Source organism: Scyliorhinus canicula, chromosome 29 (assembly GCF_902713615.1).
Source record: "Scyliorhinus canicula chromosome 29, sScyCan1.1, whole genome shotgun sequence".
NCBI lineage: Eukaryota > Metazoa > Chordata > Chondrichthyes > Carcharhiniformes > Scyliorhinidae > Scyliorhinus > Scyliorhinus canicula.
Window position 1 is genome coordinate 10,878,061 of NC_052174.1, and position 19,168 is coordinate 10,897,228.

At 47.3% G+C, this 19,168-nt stretch overlaps 1 protein-coding gene and 1 long non-coding RNA gene across 3 annotated transcripts; one reads left to right on the plus strand and one right to left on the minus strand.

Annotated features, from left to right (window-relative positions):
* The first annotated feature begins 246 nt into the window (after positions 1 to 246).
* On the plus strand, positions 247 to 4,545 carry LOC119958343. The gene is made up of 2 exons (XR_005458996.1): positions 247 to 1,585; positions 4,327 to 4,545. It is a non-coding gene; the product is annotated as an uncharacterized LOC119958343 (long non-coding RNA).
* Positions 4,499 to 18,399, minus strand: LOC119958341 (histidine N-acetyltransferase-like). Of its 2 annotated transcripts, XM_038786786.1 has the most exons (6): positions 18,278 to 18,399; positions 15,098 to 15,231; positions 12,737 to 12,830; positions 11,180 to 11,341; positions 5,843 to 6,055; positions 4,499 to 5,083 (listed from the first exon to the last, which is right to left on the minus strand). In XM_038786786.1, exons 2-6 carry the CDS (start codon positions 15,109 to 15,111, stop codon positions 4,520 to 4,522), a joined length of 1,047 nt encoding a protein of 348 aa, XP_038642714.1. In that variant the 5' UTR covers positions 15,112 to 15,231; positions 18,278 to 18,399; the 3' UTR covers positions 4,499 to 4,519. The 2 variants fall into 2 exon arrangements, with proteins under 2 accessions (XP_038642714.1, XP_038642713.1); XM_038786785.1 differs by lacking the exons at positions 15,098 to 15,231; positions 18,278 to 18,399 and adding an exon at positions 14,485 to 14,689.
* Positions 18,400 to 19,168: the final 769 nt, after the last annotated feature.

Consider the following 19,168-nt stretch of genomic DNA (forward strand, 5'->3'; position numbering starts at 1 on the left):
CGGACCGGCGCGGGGGCACTGTGGGCGGGGCCCGGCTTTCAAACGCCAACGGCCGGAGCGCGAGGCAGAAACGGGCGGGAAGGAAAGCGGCGCTGTGAGTGGCTGAGCGGCCAGCGCGCGATCGCTGTGGGCGGGGCTCAGTTTCAAACGCCAACGGCCGGAGCGCGAGCGGCAGGGAGCGCGGCGCTGTGACTGGAGCGGCCAGTTAGCCGGGTGGAGCGGAAAGGCCGGATTGGGCTTGTCCCGGGGGGATGTGATGCTGCTGTTGGGTTCTGTTTATCTCCTGTGTCCCGCTGCCACACCCGGACTAACAGCTCCAACCTGTCGTCGAGGGGACCAAATCGTGGCCGATTCCTTCAGTCGGTGAAGTGAGACCTGGAGCCCTCTCTGCCAGCTCCAGTTCACACACCGATCGACAACTGTTCGCCCCCATGTGGTCCCGTAGCGGGCGGTGAAGTGGGATCCGGAGCCCTCTCTGCCAGCCCCAGTTCACACACCGATCGACAACTGGCCGCCCCCATGTGGTCCCGTAGCGGGCGGTGAAGTGGGACCTGGAGCCTTCTCTGCCAGCCATGGAGCCGAGTTTACACACCGACTGACAACTGGCCGTCCCCATGCGGGCCGGCGCGGGCTAAGGACGCGCTGTTGGGCAGTGTCGGTGAAGCGGGACCCGGAGCCCTCTGTACCAGCCCCAGAGCCCAGTTCACACACCGATCAACAACTGGCCGTCCCCAAGCGGGCTGATAGCGGGCGATGGACGCGCAGTAGGGCAGCGTCGAGGCCGAAGACAATGGGGTGAGAAGGCTCTGAACATCCCGAAGACAGCAAGACCTGATCCCCTCAGCGACCCCCATAGCCGGATATCGTCACTTTGGGTGGGGGTACAGGTGATGTGGGGTAATGCCCATGTCTGTGAGGGGAGACATTGCCCGTGGGTGTGGGAGACCCTTAAATCCACTTAGAGATCAGGACACCCTTTCAGAATGGTGGCCTGATCTCTGAAGAGCCGGTCTGGCCAGCGAGTTTAGCTCTCCCGTGAAGAAAATAATGGGCTGGCCCGGTGAGAAACTCCCCAGGGCCCATACAAGTGGTTCAGCAGCATTGGCGAACTTGCTGACCGGACAGAAACTCCCCGGAAAACCTGCCACAAATGACACTTAGAAATGTTTCTGTTGGAGCACGTCCAAAGTTTCAAAGAGATTGGTGGGCGTGTAACGGGTGCAATCTAACCAAATGGGAATAGAGCAGGTGTCACCCAGTGCTCGGGGCGCCAAGAAACACCATGCTATCGACTGTCCATTTGGGTAAATTGGGGGCCTCAGCAGGAAAGCATGGCCGAGGCCGTACTTAGTCTCGTTTCCTGCTCGCCGGAACTCCTCAGTGCAGGATGAGATTGGGACGTAATTAACAAAGAGGACAGTGGAAATAGGCTCCAATGAGGAAAAGGACAACTGGGAGCAGACTTTAAATGATAGGCTCAGGAGAAACCTGGGTAATACCAAAGAGTGCTCCGAAGAATCCATGAAGATCAGAGAAGGCATCATGAATGGTTGGAAGCTCCATGCTGCAGTTGGTTCTGCTGAAGGTAAACCTTTTGAGCAGTATTTGCGGGACAAAACTAGTAAAATTGTGCTTGTGCATTTGTGTTTCAGTCAGACATCCAGGGGAAAGTAATTACAGAAGCTGAGATTGAAATTCTGAAGTCGACATTTGTCGAATCCATGCAAATTGCAATGATTTTTGGAGAGCGAATAGGAACTCTCGTGAGTGAGACAACATTTCAGTGAGGTTGATTTGCTCGCAGTGTTGGTGAATTCATAGAATCTCTACAGTGCAGAAGGAGGCCATTCGGCCCTTCAAGTCTGCACTGAACCCCCCAAAAGAGAATTCTACCCACGTCCACTCCACCATCCACCCTAGCCCCATAACCTAATCTGTGCATCCCTGGACACTTAAGGGGCAATTTAGCATGGCCAGTCCACCTAACCTGCACATCTTTGGATTGTGAGAGGAAACGAGCACCTGGAGGAAACCTACACGGGGAGAACCTGCAAACTGCACACAGACAATCACCCAAGGCCAAAATCAAACCCGGGTCCCTGGCGCTGTGAGGCAGCAGTGCTAACTGCCGCTGTGCTGCCTGGGTGGGTCATTGAGAAATCTTTGGAACCAATATGTGTTCAGACATAGAACAAGGGGGGTGAGGAAAACCCTCAATGATGGAGCGGTTTGTGAATCAAAAGCCCAAAGTTGCTTCTTCTTCTCAAACTTGCGACACATTCACCCTTTTCGCACTGCCAGATGGCACTCACAGTGTGCCACGTTGCCGGATGCACTTTGGCAAAGGAGGTAACATGGAAAGGTCCTGACTGAATGCCACTAATCTCATAATCACTACTTGATATCACAAAAGATTATCGGAGACCAGTTTTGGAAACCCAGGTCATCGGGCGGAAAGCACAGCAGGCCGCCTCCACTCCTGATGTAAGACATCAATTAAGTTGGCACGGGTGCAGGGCACAGTTTAATTACAGGATCTAGGGCACTTTTATGCATGTATTTGTGCACATTGAACACTGGTTCACACGGTTAGAACCTACCCCGGGGCTCTGTCAGATGGGTGTGAGGGGTAGGCTGGTCTGGGCTGGCCAGAGGGCGCATGGGGGTAGGGCAGGGAATGGGCAGACGTTGTGGGTGGGCTGGGCTCCCCCTCCCCCGACCTCCCCGCCACCCCAGGGAATCGATGGGACCATGTGATGCAATGGCCAGCTCGCATCAGGAATCACCCAGGTGGACGGTGGAAAGTGCTATCGTAGGCAGGAGTCAGACATTGTCAAGCGATGCGGGGCACCAAAACCCATTACAGAGCGGGTTGTCATCATTGTCCATCTCATGGACCAGACACACTGACACTGCCAACCCAGGGACAACATCCCGTAGTGCGGCAGGTAATGAAATGAAAATCGCTTATTGTCACGTGTAGGCTTCAAATGGAGTTACTTGAAAAGCCCCGAGGCACCACATTCCGGCACCTGTTCAGGGAGGCTGGGGAAATTGAACCCACACTGATGGCCTAGGTCTGCTTTACAAGCCAGCTATTTAGCCCACTGTGCCATTCCGCAGAGGGGCGGAGACCCATCAACAGGATATTGGGTTAGAACATATAGGCGGGCCCAGGTAGGAGGGGTACCGTTGTGTGGAGGCCCAGCTGGAACAGCAATTTACTTTGACAATGAACCCTATCGTTAACATCTCTTATTGTTCCATGCTGTGACCACTAAACATCCTCAACCTTATTCCGTGTTCCATGAAGGGTCTTTGACCTGAGATGGGACCTGAGCATATGGATGATAAGGGCATAGTGTAGGTTAGATGGCCTTTAGTTTTTTCCATGTCGGTGCAACATTGAGGGCCGAAGGGCCTGAACTGCGCTGTATCGTTCTATGTTCTATGTGTAACGATGCACTTTCAGAGACCCCATTAGAGAAAACAAAGTATTTATCAAGAAGAATTGACCATCAGTCTACAGTAGTCACAAGGCTGCCCCTAGGACCCTTACAGGTCTCCTGCCTAAGGAAGGATCTGCCACCTGTGTTACGACCCCTTGGCTAAGTCGCAGTGAAGTCCAGCCCCCCTTGACCCGGAATCGCAATGTAAATGAATGAACCAATAATTCCCGTAAAGTTTTTGAGATTCTTGGCCCTCGGCTGCTCCAATGACTTCCAGGCACCTGATTTGTAAGTAAGACACAAAAAACTGTTTACTTATAACAAGAAAAGGTTTAAAACATGCAGCAATTAAACGAGAATAACAGCCTGCTAATCTATTTCTTTCCCTTTTCACTATCCCACCCTCTACCCAAATACACACACAGAAAGGGATAAAATTGTAGGGGATTAAAATGTGGAAGTAAGAGAGATGTGTTATTATTGCTGAGGTTGAAGTCTTTATAGTCGGCCAGTCAAGTCCTGGGAAATCAAAGTGGCCAATTGGCTGCCAGTCAAGTCCATCAACATATATAGTTCCTGGGCCAGACCAAATAACACTGGTACTGGGGGTCTCCAGATGCCAAATCAAGAAGGCAGCTCTGCACGGGGCATTTCAGTAATCATCCAGATACAAAAGTTATGGCCAAGATGACAAAGATATAAAGGTAATACACAAGGGAAATCAGCTTTAAATAGGAGGATTCTCGCACCTGGGGTGATTAACCACTCTAAGCCCCAATTGGACCCCCAAACTAGGTGACCCTGATGCTGCCGTGTTGCCCTTAAGTGGACAATCACCACAAATAACCACATATGTTCATTCAATTTCTCACCACAGGCGAGAACTGGTGGTTTCCAGCATTGATTTTGGATTCACGGCAGCTGTGATGTTTTGTGTCTGTGGACTACAGGTCACAAAATAACGGCAAGAGGAGAAAGGAGCAAAGATATAGGCAAATGATGGAAGAAGACAGGGATTTTGGAGCAGAATTTATTGTATTGATAAGTCAGGAATAGTCTGTTCCTTATTGCTAAATAAAGGTTTGCAAAATATCAATCTCCATTATAATCTCATCATTCCAGTATTGCTTCCCTTTCTCAAGCCTCATTTCATTGAAACAAAATTCCGATACGTGTGGGGACAGTGATGGATTTACAAACAGTAGGCAGATTACATTGTCTTGTGAAGGAGGCAGGCTTTGCAGCTGCGCGAGGAAGACATTTTTCACGGCTGATAAATCTTCTCCAAACATGTTGATGATGCAAACACGGTTCCCCATGGGATCTCTGTAGGGAGCTGTGCCCAAACTCACAGCCCGTGGGTTTCCCTTTCGATCAGCTCTCCAGATGATATCTCGCTTCAGTAAAATATCCAGGTTACTCTCGAGCGGTTTGAACACGGCTCCATTTTGAATGATTCTCCCACCCGGCAGCAACGTGTCGATCACGGTTCTGTTCAGGAATGTCGACCGCACATCGTCCGGCTGGAGAGAAATCGGTTCGTAATATTCATCCCCACGTTTCTTCATGTTACTGATTACCTCGCTTATCAGAGTGGGGACATTTATCGATGGAACTTGAAGAGAAATCAGGGACTGGGAACGAAAGGAATAAGGAAAAGTGAGGAAATTGTGAAATGAGGATGAAATATTTTGCCTTAACCTCCATACGGTAGTGAAGTCACTCCCACTTTTTAGACAATTAGCTGCCATAGAAGGGGGAGGTTTGAAGAGATAATTTACAGGAACTGGGTAAGTTATTCGTTGAGGGTATTTTTTCGGGGGAGGGTCGGGAGGTCAGTCAGATCGGTCAGTCCGGTTGGAAAGGAGGAAGGGGGGCCAGCCCGGGAGGCAGTTTTGTCCGGGAGGGACATCTGTTTGGGAGGGTTGTCAGTTTGAGAAGCGGGGTCAGTGGGAGGGGGGGGGGGGGGGGGAACTGTTGGTCTGGGAGGGAGGGGGCTCAATCCTGGCGGGGGCAGTCTGGGAGAATTGGCCTTCAGTCCGGGAGGGGATGGATTTGGTCACACCAGGAGGGACGGATCTGGCCGGAGCGGGATTGGGGAGTGTCTCGCGACATCGGGGGCAGGGGTCTGTCAAGCTGGGGCATAGTGGTGGTCAGGGATCCAATGTCTGATCAACTGATCAGATACTTGGGCATTAGCTCACTGTCTCATCCAAAAAGACAGCATCACTAACAGTGCAGCACTCACTCCGTACTGTGCTGCCAGTGTCAGCTTTGGTTTTAATGATCCAGTTTTGGTAGGATCTCAAACCCAGAACCTTGCAGCTCAGAGGGAAGAGTCAAACCCAGTGAATCACAGTTGGTGTAAGAGTATAACTGGATGCAAATTATACCTGTCTGCCTAATATACAAAATCCTCTGCTGAGCTTGTGATCTGTGATAAAACTTTGCTTCTTCACCTCCGGGTACCTCGCTCTCACAAGCTCAACAACATGTCTGTAAGTCAGCCGTGCAGCTCCTTTGCCTCTCTCTGAAGCAGCAACCTTTATATCTTCCATCAGCGCCGACTGCCCGTTATCCACGATGTGAGAAGAACACAGACCAATCTGGAAATAGAAAGGTGAGTAAAAAAGGTGAAGTCGCCATCGTCCCAGATGACCGTTGGCTACTTTCCCCTTAACCTGAGGATCACCACACCTGAAACGAGGACCGAGGTTGAGGAGGCGGGGGTGGGGCCTTCAATAATAACCACAACTGGTACAGGAATTGAATCCACACTGCCGACTGTTTTGCATCATGAACCAGCTGTCCAGCCAACTGAGCTAAACTCGAGCATAAATAATAGCTAACCTGCAATGAGAAATGGGGACTCAAAGAATCTAACAGGACAGGAGGTCATTCAGTCCCTCGTGCCTCTGCCAGCTCAGCGAGTTGTCCCGTTGCTCTACTCTTTCTCCACAGCCCTGTTATACTGCCTTTTAAACAGATATCCGAGTTCCGTTTGGATCTGCCGATTGAACCTGCTTCCATTGGCCTTTCAGACGACATGTTCCAGATCATAACAATTTTACTTCAAAAGAATCCCCCTCCCCTCAGCTGGCTCTCCAGACAATGAACTCAACTTCAAAGTCTCTGGTTACCAATCAGTCAGTGGTTGTAAAACAATGTTTCCTTATTCGCTATTTTCAAAATAAAATATAAGTTTTAATACCGCTGTTCATTCTCCCCGTCAATCGGCTTTGCTCAAAGGCGGACATTCCCAAAGGTTTCCAGCAACTTCTTTTAACCTAAATACCTCCTCTCCAAATTCACGTTGAATCACCTCAGAACCTTCTCCATAATTTTCTAAAACATCATGCCCAGAATTGGACCCAATTCTCCAGCTGAGGCCTCAACAGCAATTGGAAAATGTCACCATAACGTTCTAATTTTTCCAGTATAAGGCTCTATTTATAACACCCGGGATGTTCACACTGAGATAAATCGGACAGTAACAGAATGAATACAGATTTGGCTGAGGGACCCAACCCTGTTTAAGTCAAAGCCACTTCTGAAGCATACAGAAGCTTATTGTAATCTCCAGTAGAGATAATGGGAGATGAGTATCATTTCAACAAGAAACATCCTTTGTATAAAGTCCCAGATGATTTTGTGTATTGTTTGTGTGATGTATGTGGTTGTTTGAGTGATTTATTGGACATGATTGTGAGCGTGCTGTGTGATTCTGTGTGTGTGATTCTGTGTGTGTGTTGTGAGTGATTCTGTGTGTTTGTTATGTATGATGTGTTTGATTCTGTGTGTGTGATTCTATATGAAGATTCTGTGTGTGGGTGTGTGTTGTGTCTGATTCTGTGTATGTTGTGTCTGATTCTGTATGTGTATATTGTGCGTGTGGGTGTGCCTGATTCTGTATGTGTGTGTGATTCTGTGTGTCGGTGTGCGTTTGTATTTTGTGTGATTCTGTGCATGGGCGTGTGTGTGGGTCTTGTGTTGTGTTTAATTCTGTGTATGGGTGCATGCGTTGCGTGTGATTCTTTGTGTGTGTGCTTCTGTGTAAGAGTGTTGTGTGATTCTTTGTGTGTGTGACTGTGCATGTCTGTTGTATGTGATTCTGTGTGTGTGTGTGAGATTCTGTGTTGTGGGTCATTCTCTGTGTGATTCTGTGTATGAGTGTTGTCTGTGATTCTGTTTGTGTGTGATTCTGTGTGTTTTTGTGATTCTGTGTATGTGTTGTGTATGATTCTGTCTTGTAATTTTGTGTGTTGTGTGTGAGTCAGTATGTTGTGTGTGATTTTGTGTGTGCATATTGTGAGATTCTGGATATATGGGTTGTGTGTGATTCTGGATATGTGTTGTATGTGATTCTGTGTCTGTTTGCGAATGTGTGTTTTTGTATGTGATTGTGTGTGTGTGTGTTATGTGTGATTCGGTGTTGTGTGTGATTCTCTGTGTTATGTTTGTGACTTGTGTGTGATTCTGTGTGCGATTCTGTGTGCGTGATTCTGCATGTGTGATTCTGTATTGTGATTCTGTGTGCGTGTTCTGTGTGTTGCGTGTGTGTGATTCTGTGTGTGTTGTGTATGATTCTGTGCAGGTGTGTGTTTGTTGTGTGTGATCCTCTGTATGTGTTGTGTGTGATTCTGGGTGTTTGTGATTCTGTGTGTGAGATTCTGGGTGTGTGTTGTGTATGATTTTTTTTGTGTGTGTTGTGCGTGATTCTGTGTATTTGTGTGTGTGTTTGCGATTCTGTGTGTGTGATTCTGACTTCTGTGTATGTTCTGCATATAATTCTGTGTGTTTGTTGTTTGTAATTCTGTGTTTAGGTGCATGTGTTGGGTGACGGAGTGTTTGTGACACAACATCTGTTATTATGGGTGACGTTAATCTGCAGATAGTTTGGGCAAATCAAATTAGTCACAAAACCATAGTGGAGGAATTCCAGGAGTATATAATAATAATAATCTTTATTGTCATAAGTAGGCTTCCATTGCAATGAAGTTACTGTGAAAAGCCCCCAGTCGCCACATTCCGGGGGCACAGAGGGAGAGTTCAGAATATCCAATTCACTGAACAGCACGTCTTTCGGGACTTGTGGGAGGAAACTGGCGCACCTGGAGGAAACCCAGGCAGACACAGGGAGAATGTGTAGACTCCACACAGACAGTGACCCAGCCGGAAATTGAACCTGGGACTGTGGCGCTGTGAGGCCACAGTGCTAACCACTGTGCTGCCCCATGGGCTGGTTTTCTGGACCAAGATTTTGAAGCAACTGTAGAATAAGCTGTTCTAGTCTGGGTACGATGAAATGAAAATCACTTATTGTCACGAGTAGGCTTCAATTAAGTTACTGTGAAAAGCCCCTAGTCGTCACATTCTGGCGCCTGTTCGGGGAGGCTGGTACGGGAATTGAACCATGCTGCTGGCCTGCCTTGGTCTGCTTTAAAAGCCAGCAATTTAGCCCAGTGTGCTAAACCAGCCCCTAATGAAAAAGGAATCATTGGCAATCTAGTTGCGTGAGACCCCTTGGGAATGAGCAACCATAACATGAAAGATTTATTCATCAAGATAGCGAGTGACCGAGTTGATTCTGATCTGAGTCCTGAACCTTAATAAATGAAACTACGATGGTATGAGGTGCGAGTTGGCTATGATAGATTGAAAAAACGTTACCTAAAAGGAAGACGATTGCCAGGCAATGGCAAACATTCAAAGAGTGCATGGGTGAACTCCAATAATTTTGTATCCCTGCCTGGTGCAAAAGTGGAAAAATGGGAAAGATGGCCAAATGGAGAGTAGAGGTAGCATTGGATCCAAGGAAGAAGCAGACAAACTGGCCAAGAAAAAGAGAACAACAGGTATGAGGATTGGGAGAAGTTTTTCGAATTCAGCAAAGCAGGACCAAAGAATTGATTAAGAAGGGGAAAATAGAGTACAAGAGTAAGTTTGCAGGGAACATAAATCTGACAAAGTTTCTGTAGTTATGTGAAGAGAAAAAGATTGGTGAAGACAAATGTAGGTCTTTTACAGTCAGAAACAGGGATATTTATAATGGTGGACAAAGAAATGGCTGAGCAACAAATACAGACTTTGTTTCTGTCTTCACAAAGGAGGACACAAATAAATAACAGAAATGTTGGGGAACAGGGTTTAGTGATAGAGGAACTGTAGGCGATCAATCTTATTAGAGAAATGATGCTGGGAAAATTGATGAGATCGAAGGTTGAAACATCCCCAGGATTCTATAGACACTGGAACAGTTTCTACAGACTGGAGGGTTGCTAATGTAACCCCACCTTTTGAAAAAGGAGGTAAAGAGAAAACAGAATTATAGACCAGTAAGTTTGACGTCGATATTGGGGAAATTCGAGAATCCATTATCAAAGATTTTACAGAAGAACACTTGGAAAACAGTGGCAGCATTGGGCAGAGTCAACATGGATTTATGACGGGGAAATCATGCTTGACAAATGGACTGGAATTCTTTGAGGATGTAACTAGTAGAGTTGATGAGGAGGAGCCGGTGGATGTGGTTTATTTGGGCTTCCAGAATGCTTTCAACAAAGTCCCACAAGTGATCAGTGTGTAATATTAAAGCGCATGGGATTGAGGGTAGACAGGAAACAAAGGATAGGAATAAGCTGATCTTTTTCCAAAGGGCAGGTGGTGACTTGTGGGATACCGCAGGGATCAGTGCCGGGATATCAGCTGTTCACAATAGATATTAATGATTTAGAGGAGGGAACTAAATGTAATATCTTTAGATGACACAAAGCTGGATGGTAAGGTGAGCTGTGAGGAGGATGCACAGAGATCCTTCAGTGTGACTTAGACAAGTTGAGTGAGTGGGCAAATAAATGGTGGATGCAGGATAATGAGCATAATTGTGAAGTAACCCACTGGCAGCAAAAACAGGAAGTAGATTATTATCTGAATGGCTATAAATTGAGAGAGGAGAATGTGCATCGAGACCTGTGTGACCTCGTACACCAGTCGCTGAAGGTAATCATGCAGGAGCAGCAGGCGGTAAAGAAGGCAAATGGTATGTTGGCCTTCATAGCGAGTACAGGAGCATAATTATATAGGTCTTTGTTGAGGCCACACCTGGAATATTGTGTGCAGTTTTGATGTCCTTATCTGAGGAAGGATGTACTTGCTATTGAGAGAGTGCGGAGGTGGTTTGCTGGACTGACTCCAGGAATAGTCGGATTGACGTATGAGGAGAGATGTCGTTTAGGATTGCATTCGCTGGAGTTCAGAAGAATGAAGGAGGATCTCATAGAAACCTATAAAATTCTAACAGAGCTAGACAGGGTAGATGCAGGAAGGATGTTCCCGAAGGTAGAGGTGTCCAGAACCAGGGGTCATAGGCTAAGAATACGGGGTAAACTTTAAGGACTGAGATGAGGAAAGATTTCTTCACCCAGAGGATGGTGAGCTTGTCGAATACGTTCCCAACGAAAGTGGTTGAAGCCATATCATTGTATGTTTTCAAGAAGAGTAAGATATCGCTCTTGGAGCTGAAGTGGTCAGAGGATGTGGGGAAGGCTGGATTAGGCTATTGAGTTGGAAGATCAGCCATGATCATAATGAATGATAGAGCAGGATTGAAGGGCCGAATGGCTTGCTGCTCCTAGTTTCTGTGAGAGAATCGGAATGAATTGAGGCAAAACGTTTATAACAATTTCCACAGTTCGAAAAGTGAATCGGCCACTCATTTCAACAGAACTCACCAGTTGACCCTGGCGTTTTGCCAAAATGACCATGCGGTTTCTCTCTTGCAGCCAGGAATGGTAGACGCTCGGTATGTAATCTGCCTCATCGTTGTAAAGGGACTGAACCTGTCTGAAATCCTTTTCTGTAGCCAGGCAAAAATCCAAGTCCGACTCTGAGTACTTGACAGATCAACAAAGGAGAAGGATTAATAAAAGGGATAGATTAAAATCATTGATGAATGTGTCATGAAGCTTGGATTTTAATTTGCAACTGCCCGTTGGCACAACTGGACAAGGACTGACACCGAAAAATAGGATAATTCTGTCGGAGAGGAAGATTGGACAAAGAGGTCGGTTTCCAAAAATGTTCCTGAAGAGACAGAGGGGCAGCACGGTAGCATTGTGGTTAGCACAATCGCTTCACAGCTCCAGGGTCCCAGGTTCGATTCCGGCTTGGGTCACTGTCTGTGCGGAGTCTGCACATCCTCCCCGTGTGTGCGTGGGTTTCCTCCGGGTGCTCCGGTTTCCTCCCACAGTCCAAAGATGTGCCGGTTAGGTGGATTGGCCGTGATAAATTGCCCTTAGTGTTCCAAATTGCCCTTAGTGTTGGGTGGGGTTACTGGGTTATGGGGATAGGGTGGAGTTGTTAACCTTGGGTAGGGTGCTCTTTCCAGGAGCCGGTGCAGACTCGATGGGCCGAATGGCCTCCTTCTGCACTGTAAATTCTATGTAAAGTGAAAGTGTCTGGATGGTGAAGCCACAGTCACCCATGGTGTGGGCAGAGGATGAGGAGACGCACAAGAGGCTTGAGTTGCAGGAACAGAGGTTTCCTGGAGGGGTGTTGGGCTTGAGGAGGTGACCAGGCCAGGAAGATACTGAACAGGAGGATCTGAACTTTAAACTCGAGAACATGGAGCCAACATCGATCAGCCAAGGTGGGTGAGCAGGACTTTGTTACGGGTGATGTTACAGAGGGTTAGGCTCAGTTGACACCCATGGAGGGTGGAGCCGGCCAGGCAAGGATTGGAATAGTCAGATCTGGAACCGATAGAAACATAGGTGAAAGTTTCAGAAGCTGCTGGATACAGGCCATTGCAGAGACTAGTGAAGTTACAGAGGTGGAAGAGTTCCCTTTGCCCTTTGGACACCATAATTGAATCTGCCTCCTCCACACTCAGGCTGTGCATTCCTCATGACTCACTGAGTAAAAGTGTTTTCCTCGTGTCATCTCTGGTTCTTTTACCAATCACCTCGAGTTTCTGATCCTTCCACCAATGGGAGCAGTTTTCCATCTTCAAAAACCTCACGGTTTTTGAAACACCTTCATCAAATCTCCCCTCAAACTTCTCTTCTCCAACAACATCCCAGCTTCTCCAATCTGTCCATGTGACTGAAGTCCCACATCCCCGGAAACATTCTCGTCAATCTTTACCCCACACTCTCTGAATCCTCTATGTCCCTCCCGAAGTGCGGTGCTGGGATTTGGACACCATTTACATTTGATTGATCACCTCTGGGTCATGAGGTGGACAGTTGAGTTAAGAAGCGTCTGGAAGAGCAGCTCACACTACCCACCTGTCTGGTCATATAGCTCCTCACTCCGGGCCTCCCCATCGGTCGCCCGCCTGGTGCTCTCAGGTAACTGTGGATCGCAGAAGACCTCATCGCCCTGGATTCAAGTGGGTGTGGGAATGGGATGACAGAACACGAGAAGCAAAATTAAATGAAAAAATATTTCTCCAGTGAGGTTGTTGAGTAACAAGTTTTTCTCAGGGCACCAGGAGGACGGATCGACTCTTTAAATATTGACCAAGGGACACTTACATCCACCAGAGAGAGCAAAAGGGTCTCACATTAACATCACACCCATCAAATATTGTGTCTCAGATATACTCTCTCAGTGTAGCACAGGAGGGTCAGAGTTTGGATTATATGCTCAGGTTTCTGGAGAGGCCCTTCTGACTCAGTGATGTGGGAAACACCCAGGCAGAATAACCTGAATTGTAAATATTCTTTATGCAAAAAAAGTTGGTTGTAACTGTAGATAAATATCATCAAACTGGCTGTGAATGTAGAGACATTCTCCTGGGTCCACACCTCTCTGGTTTTCACATTCTGTCTGCCACTTAGCAGGTATTTATTAATTTTAACACCCTGAGTGGTCGTTCAGTGTAACTTGGGGCAGCGGATCCCCCAGGTCAGAGGGGAGAGGTCCCGGCTCACCTTTAATGGTAATGTTGACAGGACCAAAGAGCTGGCGGCCATGTTGGTGACGACGGTGACTCCAGAACAAAACACGAATTAGCTGCCAAAGGTGAATTATTGAGCAGTTTGATTGTTGCATTTTATTTTACACCGTTTTCAAGCGGTGCGAAATGTGTCAGGACAAGGGAGTTTGTGTTGCTGCTGCTTTGACAAGGGGTCATCTGGACTCGAAACGTTAGCTCTTTTCTCTCCCTATAGAGCTTCCTGACCTGCTGAGATTTTCCAGCATTTTCTTTTGGTTGCTGCTCTGTCCCTACCTAACCCCCCTCCCCCCACCCCCCTCCCACCGGGACTCAGATGCATTAGGGAGCAGCTGCTTTTTCACATCAAACAAGCGAGTCTCAAACCAATCGTACAAGAGTCAGTTACTGCGGACAAACACACACCTCTTACCGGGAGTTTAATAGAAAATTTCCCCACACTACTCACTGGATTACCCTGTGGAGCAGCGCTTGGCGATATCACGGAATAATCGTGTGCTCGAAGTTCAAACTGACATTGTTTAAAGGGAGCAGAAAATAGTGGAGAAAGGGAGGGAGAAAAAGAGCCCGAAAGATAAAAAGTAGAGCTGCAAGAGAAAGAGAGAAAGACTGAAAGAACCGAGCAAATGGAGAGAGTGTGTGGAGACAATGAGTGACAAAAACACAAGGGTATATTGATATTGCACAATGAGTTTTCATTGAATTACAGTAGAAAGGTGGATGGATGGACGGCCATCATCATGGTGTTACGTGGCAGATGGTGGTGAGGGTTCAAAGAAAACAAGAATTCAACATTCGCGACATAGTTATAGACAATCATTAAAATTACAGTAAAGTTTATAGTAAAAAAAGATTGCAACCGTTTTGAACATTTTAGTGCAAATAATAATACATTGCAAAATACAGAGTAACAAATGAAAGATCCACAGGATTCTGTTTTCTCTATTAAATCCACGGATCATCTGTTGTGAGGCTGAGGTCATTCAATATCTCAATCACTGACACACTATTTCTGAGTTTATAAAGTTAGCAGAAGAACAGATAGAAACAACTCAGGCAGAGCAACTGGTTCATTACCTGTTACAAGTCGAGAGAGACAGACCCATATTCTGGAGTTCTGCTTCTGTCTGTGCTACAGATACTGACCAGAACAACCCAACTGGTGGAAGAGAATCGGATGTTGGGATTTTCCCCTCAAACACGACAGGAATCTTTCCGTCGGAGTAGGAGACTGAATTGAGACGTGTTACAGCAGACCCTCCAACGTGCAGGTGAACAGAAATTTCCCCGACTGCTTTCATACACCCGAAGGCGCTATCGTATTTGCAACTATCTGAGTGACATTTGCATATGGATAAGTGTGGGGAGGGATTGAACTAATTTGTCGGAGGTTGGTGAATAGCATTCAGACAAACTGCCAGCTGTGGTTCAATTGGTTGCACTTGGCCTCTGAGTCACACAGTTTCTGGTTCAAGTCTCACTCACATCAGTGTTGGCTTGAACCACCACTGACTCCCGAGCACAGTGCTGAGGGGGGTGCCGCACTGTCAGAGACACTGCCTCTCTGAGGGGACGTTAACCTGAGGTCCTTGTCTGCCTGCTCGAGAGGACGGAAAGGATCTCATGCTCTGTTTGAAAGAACAGGGGAGTTTACCTTATCTCTAAAACAACATCCCCAGATACATCTTACCTGCTCGTTATCATTGTTGGTTGTGGGATCTTGCTGTGCACAGACTGGCTACTGGGTTTTCCACGTCACAAATATTCAAAAGTAGTTCATTAACTTGAACGTGCATTGGGACATCCGTTGGGGTGCAAACCGCTCTATATCAATGAAAGTCCATTTTATTCGAGGTGAACAAAGCAAGGTGCTCGCGGGATTGCGAGAGACAAACATGGTTTGAGTAAAGCGTAGTCGGACGCTGTTTTCAGACAGTTGGGGGTTGAAATGTGAAGTTGTCACCGGAGCCACGGTGTAGAAAGGACTTTAGTTGGCGGATTAGTTGCCTTAATACCCTGTATTCATTTTAACTAGCTGCTTGACTATATTTCATGGAAATAGGCACTTGGCAAAGCATGATGGATATATTAGCTTCATTTCAGGCAGAAAGTTCTGTATGTAATAGGCAGATGGTCAGACCATGTAAACAAGTGCACAGCTGCACATTGTTGCTGACAGCAGACAATTATTATTTTCCTTAGACTAGGAATTCAAGGCCTGTTGTTTAACTCTGCTCGCTTTTCTGTCTCTGGCTTATCAAAGGAATGCCTCGTTTTCTAAATATTGCTTATTGTACCATATAAATTACTGCCTTACCTTTTGTAACGTGGGGACAATTAGAAGGACTGTGGTCACTCTAACTCCCTCCACGAAATTCGTGTACAACTAAAGGACCTTTGGCGAAAACTCGAAGTGCTGGTATATTTTTCCTCGACAATTGGCGTAGTCGTGCAGTTTCCCCAATTTAACGGGAAGTGAACCCCAAAACTAACCTCTAAACAGGACTCTCTCAGCTGAAAGGGAGAGAGCCATAGCGTGACCCCAACTGAAAGGCGGCTCGGCAGCCTTAATTATTGGCCAGTGACTCATGTTTGGAGAGTTATCTTAATTAATAAATTACTGATAGCGGTATGAGAAGAACAAAGGTGCCTTAGAGACTGAAAAATAAAAACAAACTGAACAATCAGCAAGCTTCCAGATTCGCAAAAGGACTAACACCGGTGAGCGCTCCTTATAGTTTTTGTTAATAATTTGCCGCGGTCCTTGTTGTTACATGTGTGTGCTTTAAAGTGTTTTTCAGAGGCCACAATGGGCAATAAAACTCGGACACCCCCTTACAGGTCCCCCGAAGCCACGGTACAGACGTCCGGAGCAACTGTACCCTATGCGCTGGGGCAGAATGTACTTTCCAACATGATTTTTATGCTGTTCCCATTGATCTGCCGATACTGAGCCAGGATTGAAGGAGTAAATGATGGCTGTTTCGGGGCGGTTGTTGTCTTTCAAATATAGCGGGCCATTGTTCCTCCTTCCAGGTCACTCTGCCCTCCTGTTTGCCATAAAACTCCATCAGGCAATTCTGTCCGCCCTTTTTCAACATCAATTTACTTTTTTGTCTCTGGCCTCTTCATCGATTCTCCCATTTGCTTTGCCTTAGCGGGATGTCTTACGGCCAATGTTAAATGGGGTTCTGAAGTTTGACCCATCCTAAAGAGGCCCCTCTGACTATCGGTCAACATTCCTAATCCTACAACAGTGAAAATAAAAATGGGGTGACATGTAATGTTGTCTGCTTCCCAAGGTGACATTGCGCTTGTAATTGTATGCCTGCTCGTCCTCACGAGCATACCAAGCCATGCAGTGGGTCACTATGCTCTCTCGGCTGGTCCTCTATCAGGTGTTTAATAGCTGCGCCCAAGGGTCAGTCTTTTGTAATGCTTCCTGCAGTTGTTTAACGATAGTGCTGCAAGGGTTAATGCCCAGCTGCCAGCAATATAACACAGACACAGAGCGATCTGGCTCTTGGTCAGAAGCTATAAATTCAACAACTGATGAGCTCGTATCTGAGGCAGTTCCATGAACACGCCCTTGTTAGTGCAATGAATTATTGCCCCCAATTTGCAGAGGGTCTGTCTGCCAAGCAGAGGGAGGGCGTAGTTATGAAATAATCATAGTATCGACCAGGGGGATAGCGTCAATTTCCAGGTTTGTCGGGCATGAGACAGGCTGTCATGGAATACCAGCTACTCCCAGTGACAATAGAGGACTCACCGGGGGTTATTTCCACGGAGGTGGGCACAGACCACATAGTAGCACCGGTATCGCCCAGAAGGTCCACATAATGATCTCCTATTATAACCGTTGTCATGGGTTCGTCTCTTACTGAGTTGGACAGTCTGATCACAGCCGCCTGTACCACCTTTTCTCCGTGGCACCCCTATTGGTTTTGGTTAGGGTTCGGGCCAGTGTACGTTAATGGAGGCGGGGGAGGGGGCATGTCTCCAAGTGGGGCGCCTCCTTCCAGGGGGGGGTTAAAGTTACAATCACAAGCCCAAGTCCCTTTGGCCCCACATCTTCTACATTGATCCTGGGATCTATCCCTCCCTTGCCACTGTCCTCTGCCTCTACCCCTACCTCTCTGCCCCCTGCTGGCCTGCTGACCCTGACCGTGCCCATTCTTTCCCTTGTAGGATTGCCCGGTGATTCTAGGCTTTTGATCTTTGGGGGCTATGAACAGTCCTTCCCAGTCCATGTTTACCAAAGAGGTAAACCACTGCCGTCCATGGCTGTGTTTGCCTAGGTGAGATTAATCAATTTGTAACTTTGCGCATGCTCTGGTAGCATGCAATTCAACAATGTCTGCACAGCTAAAGGTCCATTGTCTACCATGCAACACCAGCATTTTCCCCCCAACAGTTCTTAAATCTGGCCACAAATTCGGGCAGTCTCTCACCCTTCTCTTCTGCAAACACGGTGTCACCACGCCTATGTCACTATGCTTCTTGGCCCCTTGCATGGTAGCCTCTTTCCCCCTATTTGCTAACCATTGTTCAAGGGACTCATTTCCTTCATTTAAATGATCAGCATTGTGAGCCCAGTCCCCGTTTATACCAGGTGGGGCCGCGATTCCGTCTTTTAAAGCTGGCCAAGATGCACCATCAGAGTATTTTAAAAGCAGCAAAATATCTCCTGGGAGGGGGCTAATAAATACCACACATTTGCTGTAACCAGTTGTGGAATGCGAGAGGTTTTCTTTATTGGTCCGGAGCCTCATGAAACCATAGTCCTTACTTCTGCAGGGGTCCAAGATTTTAAGACAGGTATGTCTCCTATCATTATATTGGGTTCTGAGTAACAGGTCCTGCTAACCGCAGCTGTCTGTCGGACACCGTACTGTCAGGCACACTCCCACAAGAGGACGGTCCGGCGGCCGCCGTTTCTACCTCTCCTGCAGGGGCGGCGGCTACATCAAGCTGATTATGTAGCAAACTGCTCTGTGCATTACTCCCTATCACCGGCGGCCGCCGGACCGTCCTCTTGTGGGAGTGTGCCTGACAGTACGGTGTCCGACAGACAGCTGCGGTTAGCAGGACCTGTTACTCAGAATCCCAAGATAATGATAGGAGACATACCTGTCTTAAAATCTTGGACCCCTGCAGAAGTAAGGACTATGGTTCATGAGGCTCCGGACCCAATAAAGAAACCTCTCGCATTCCACAACTGGTTACAGCAAATGTGTGGTATTTATAGCCCCCTCCCAGGAGATATTTTGCTGCTTTAAAATACTCTGATGGTGCATCTTGGCCAGCTTTAAAAGACGGAATCGCGGCCCACCTGGTATAAACGGGGACTGGGCTCACAATGCTGATCATTTAATGAAGGAAATGAGTCCCTTGAACAATGGTTAGCAAATAGGGGGAAAGAGGCTACCATGCAAGGGGCCAAGAAGCATAGTGACATAGGCGTGGTGACACCGTGTTTGCAGAAGAAGGTGTGAGAGACTGCCCGAATTTGTGGCCAGATTTAAGACTGTTTGGGGGGAAAATGCTGGTGTTGCATTGGTAGACAATGGACCTTTAGCTGTGCAGACATTGTTGAATTGCATGCTACCAGAGCATGCGCAAAGTTACAAATTGATTAATCTCACCTGGCAAACACAGCCATGGACCGGCAGTGGTTACCTCTTTGGTAAACATGGACTGGGAAGGACTGTTTCATAGCCCCCAAAGATCAAAAGCCTAGAATCACCGGGCAATCCTA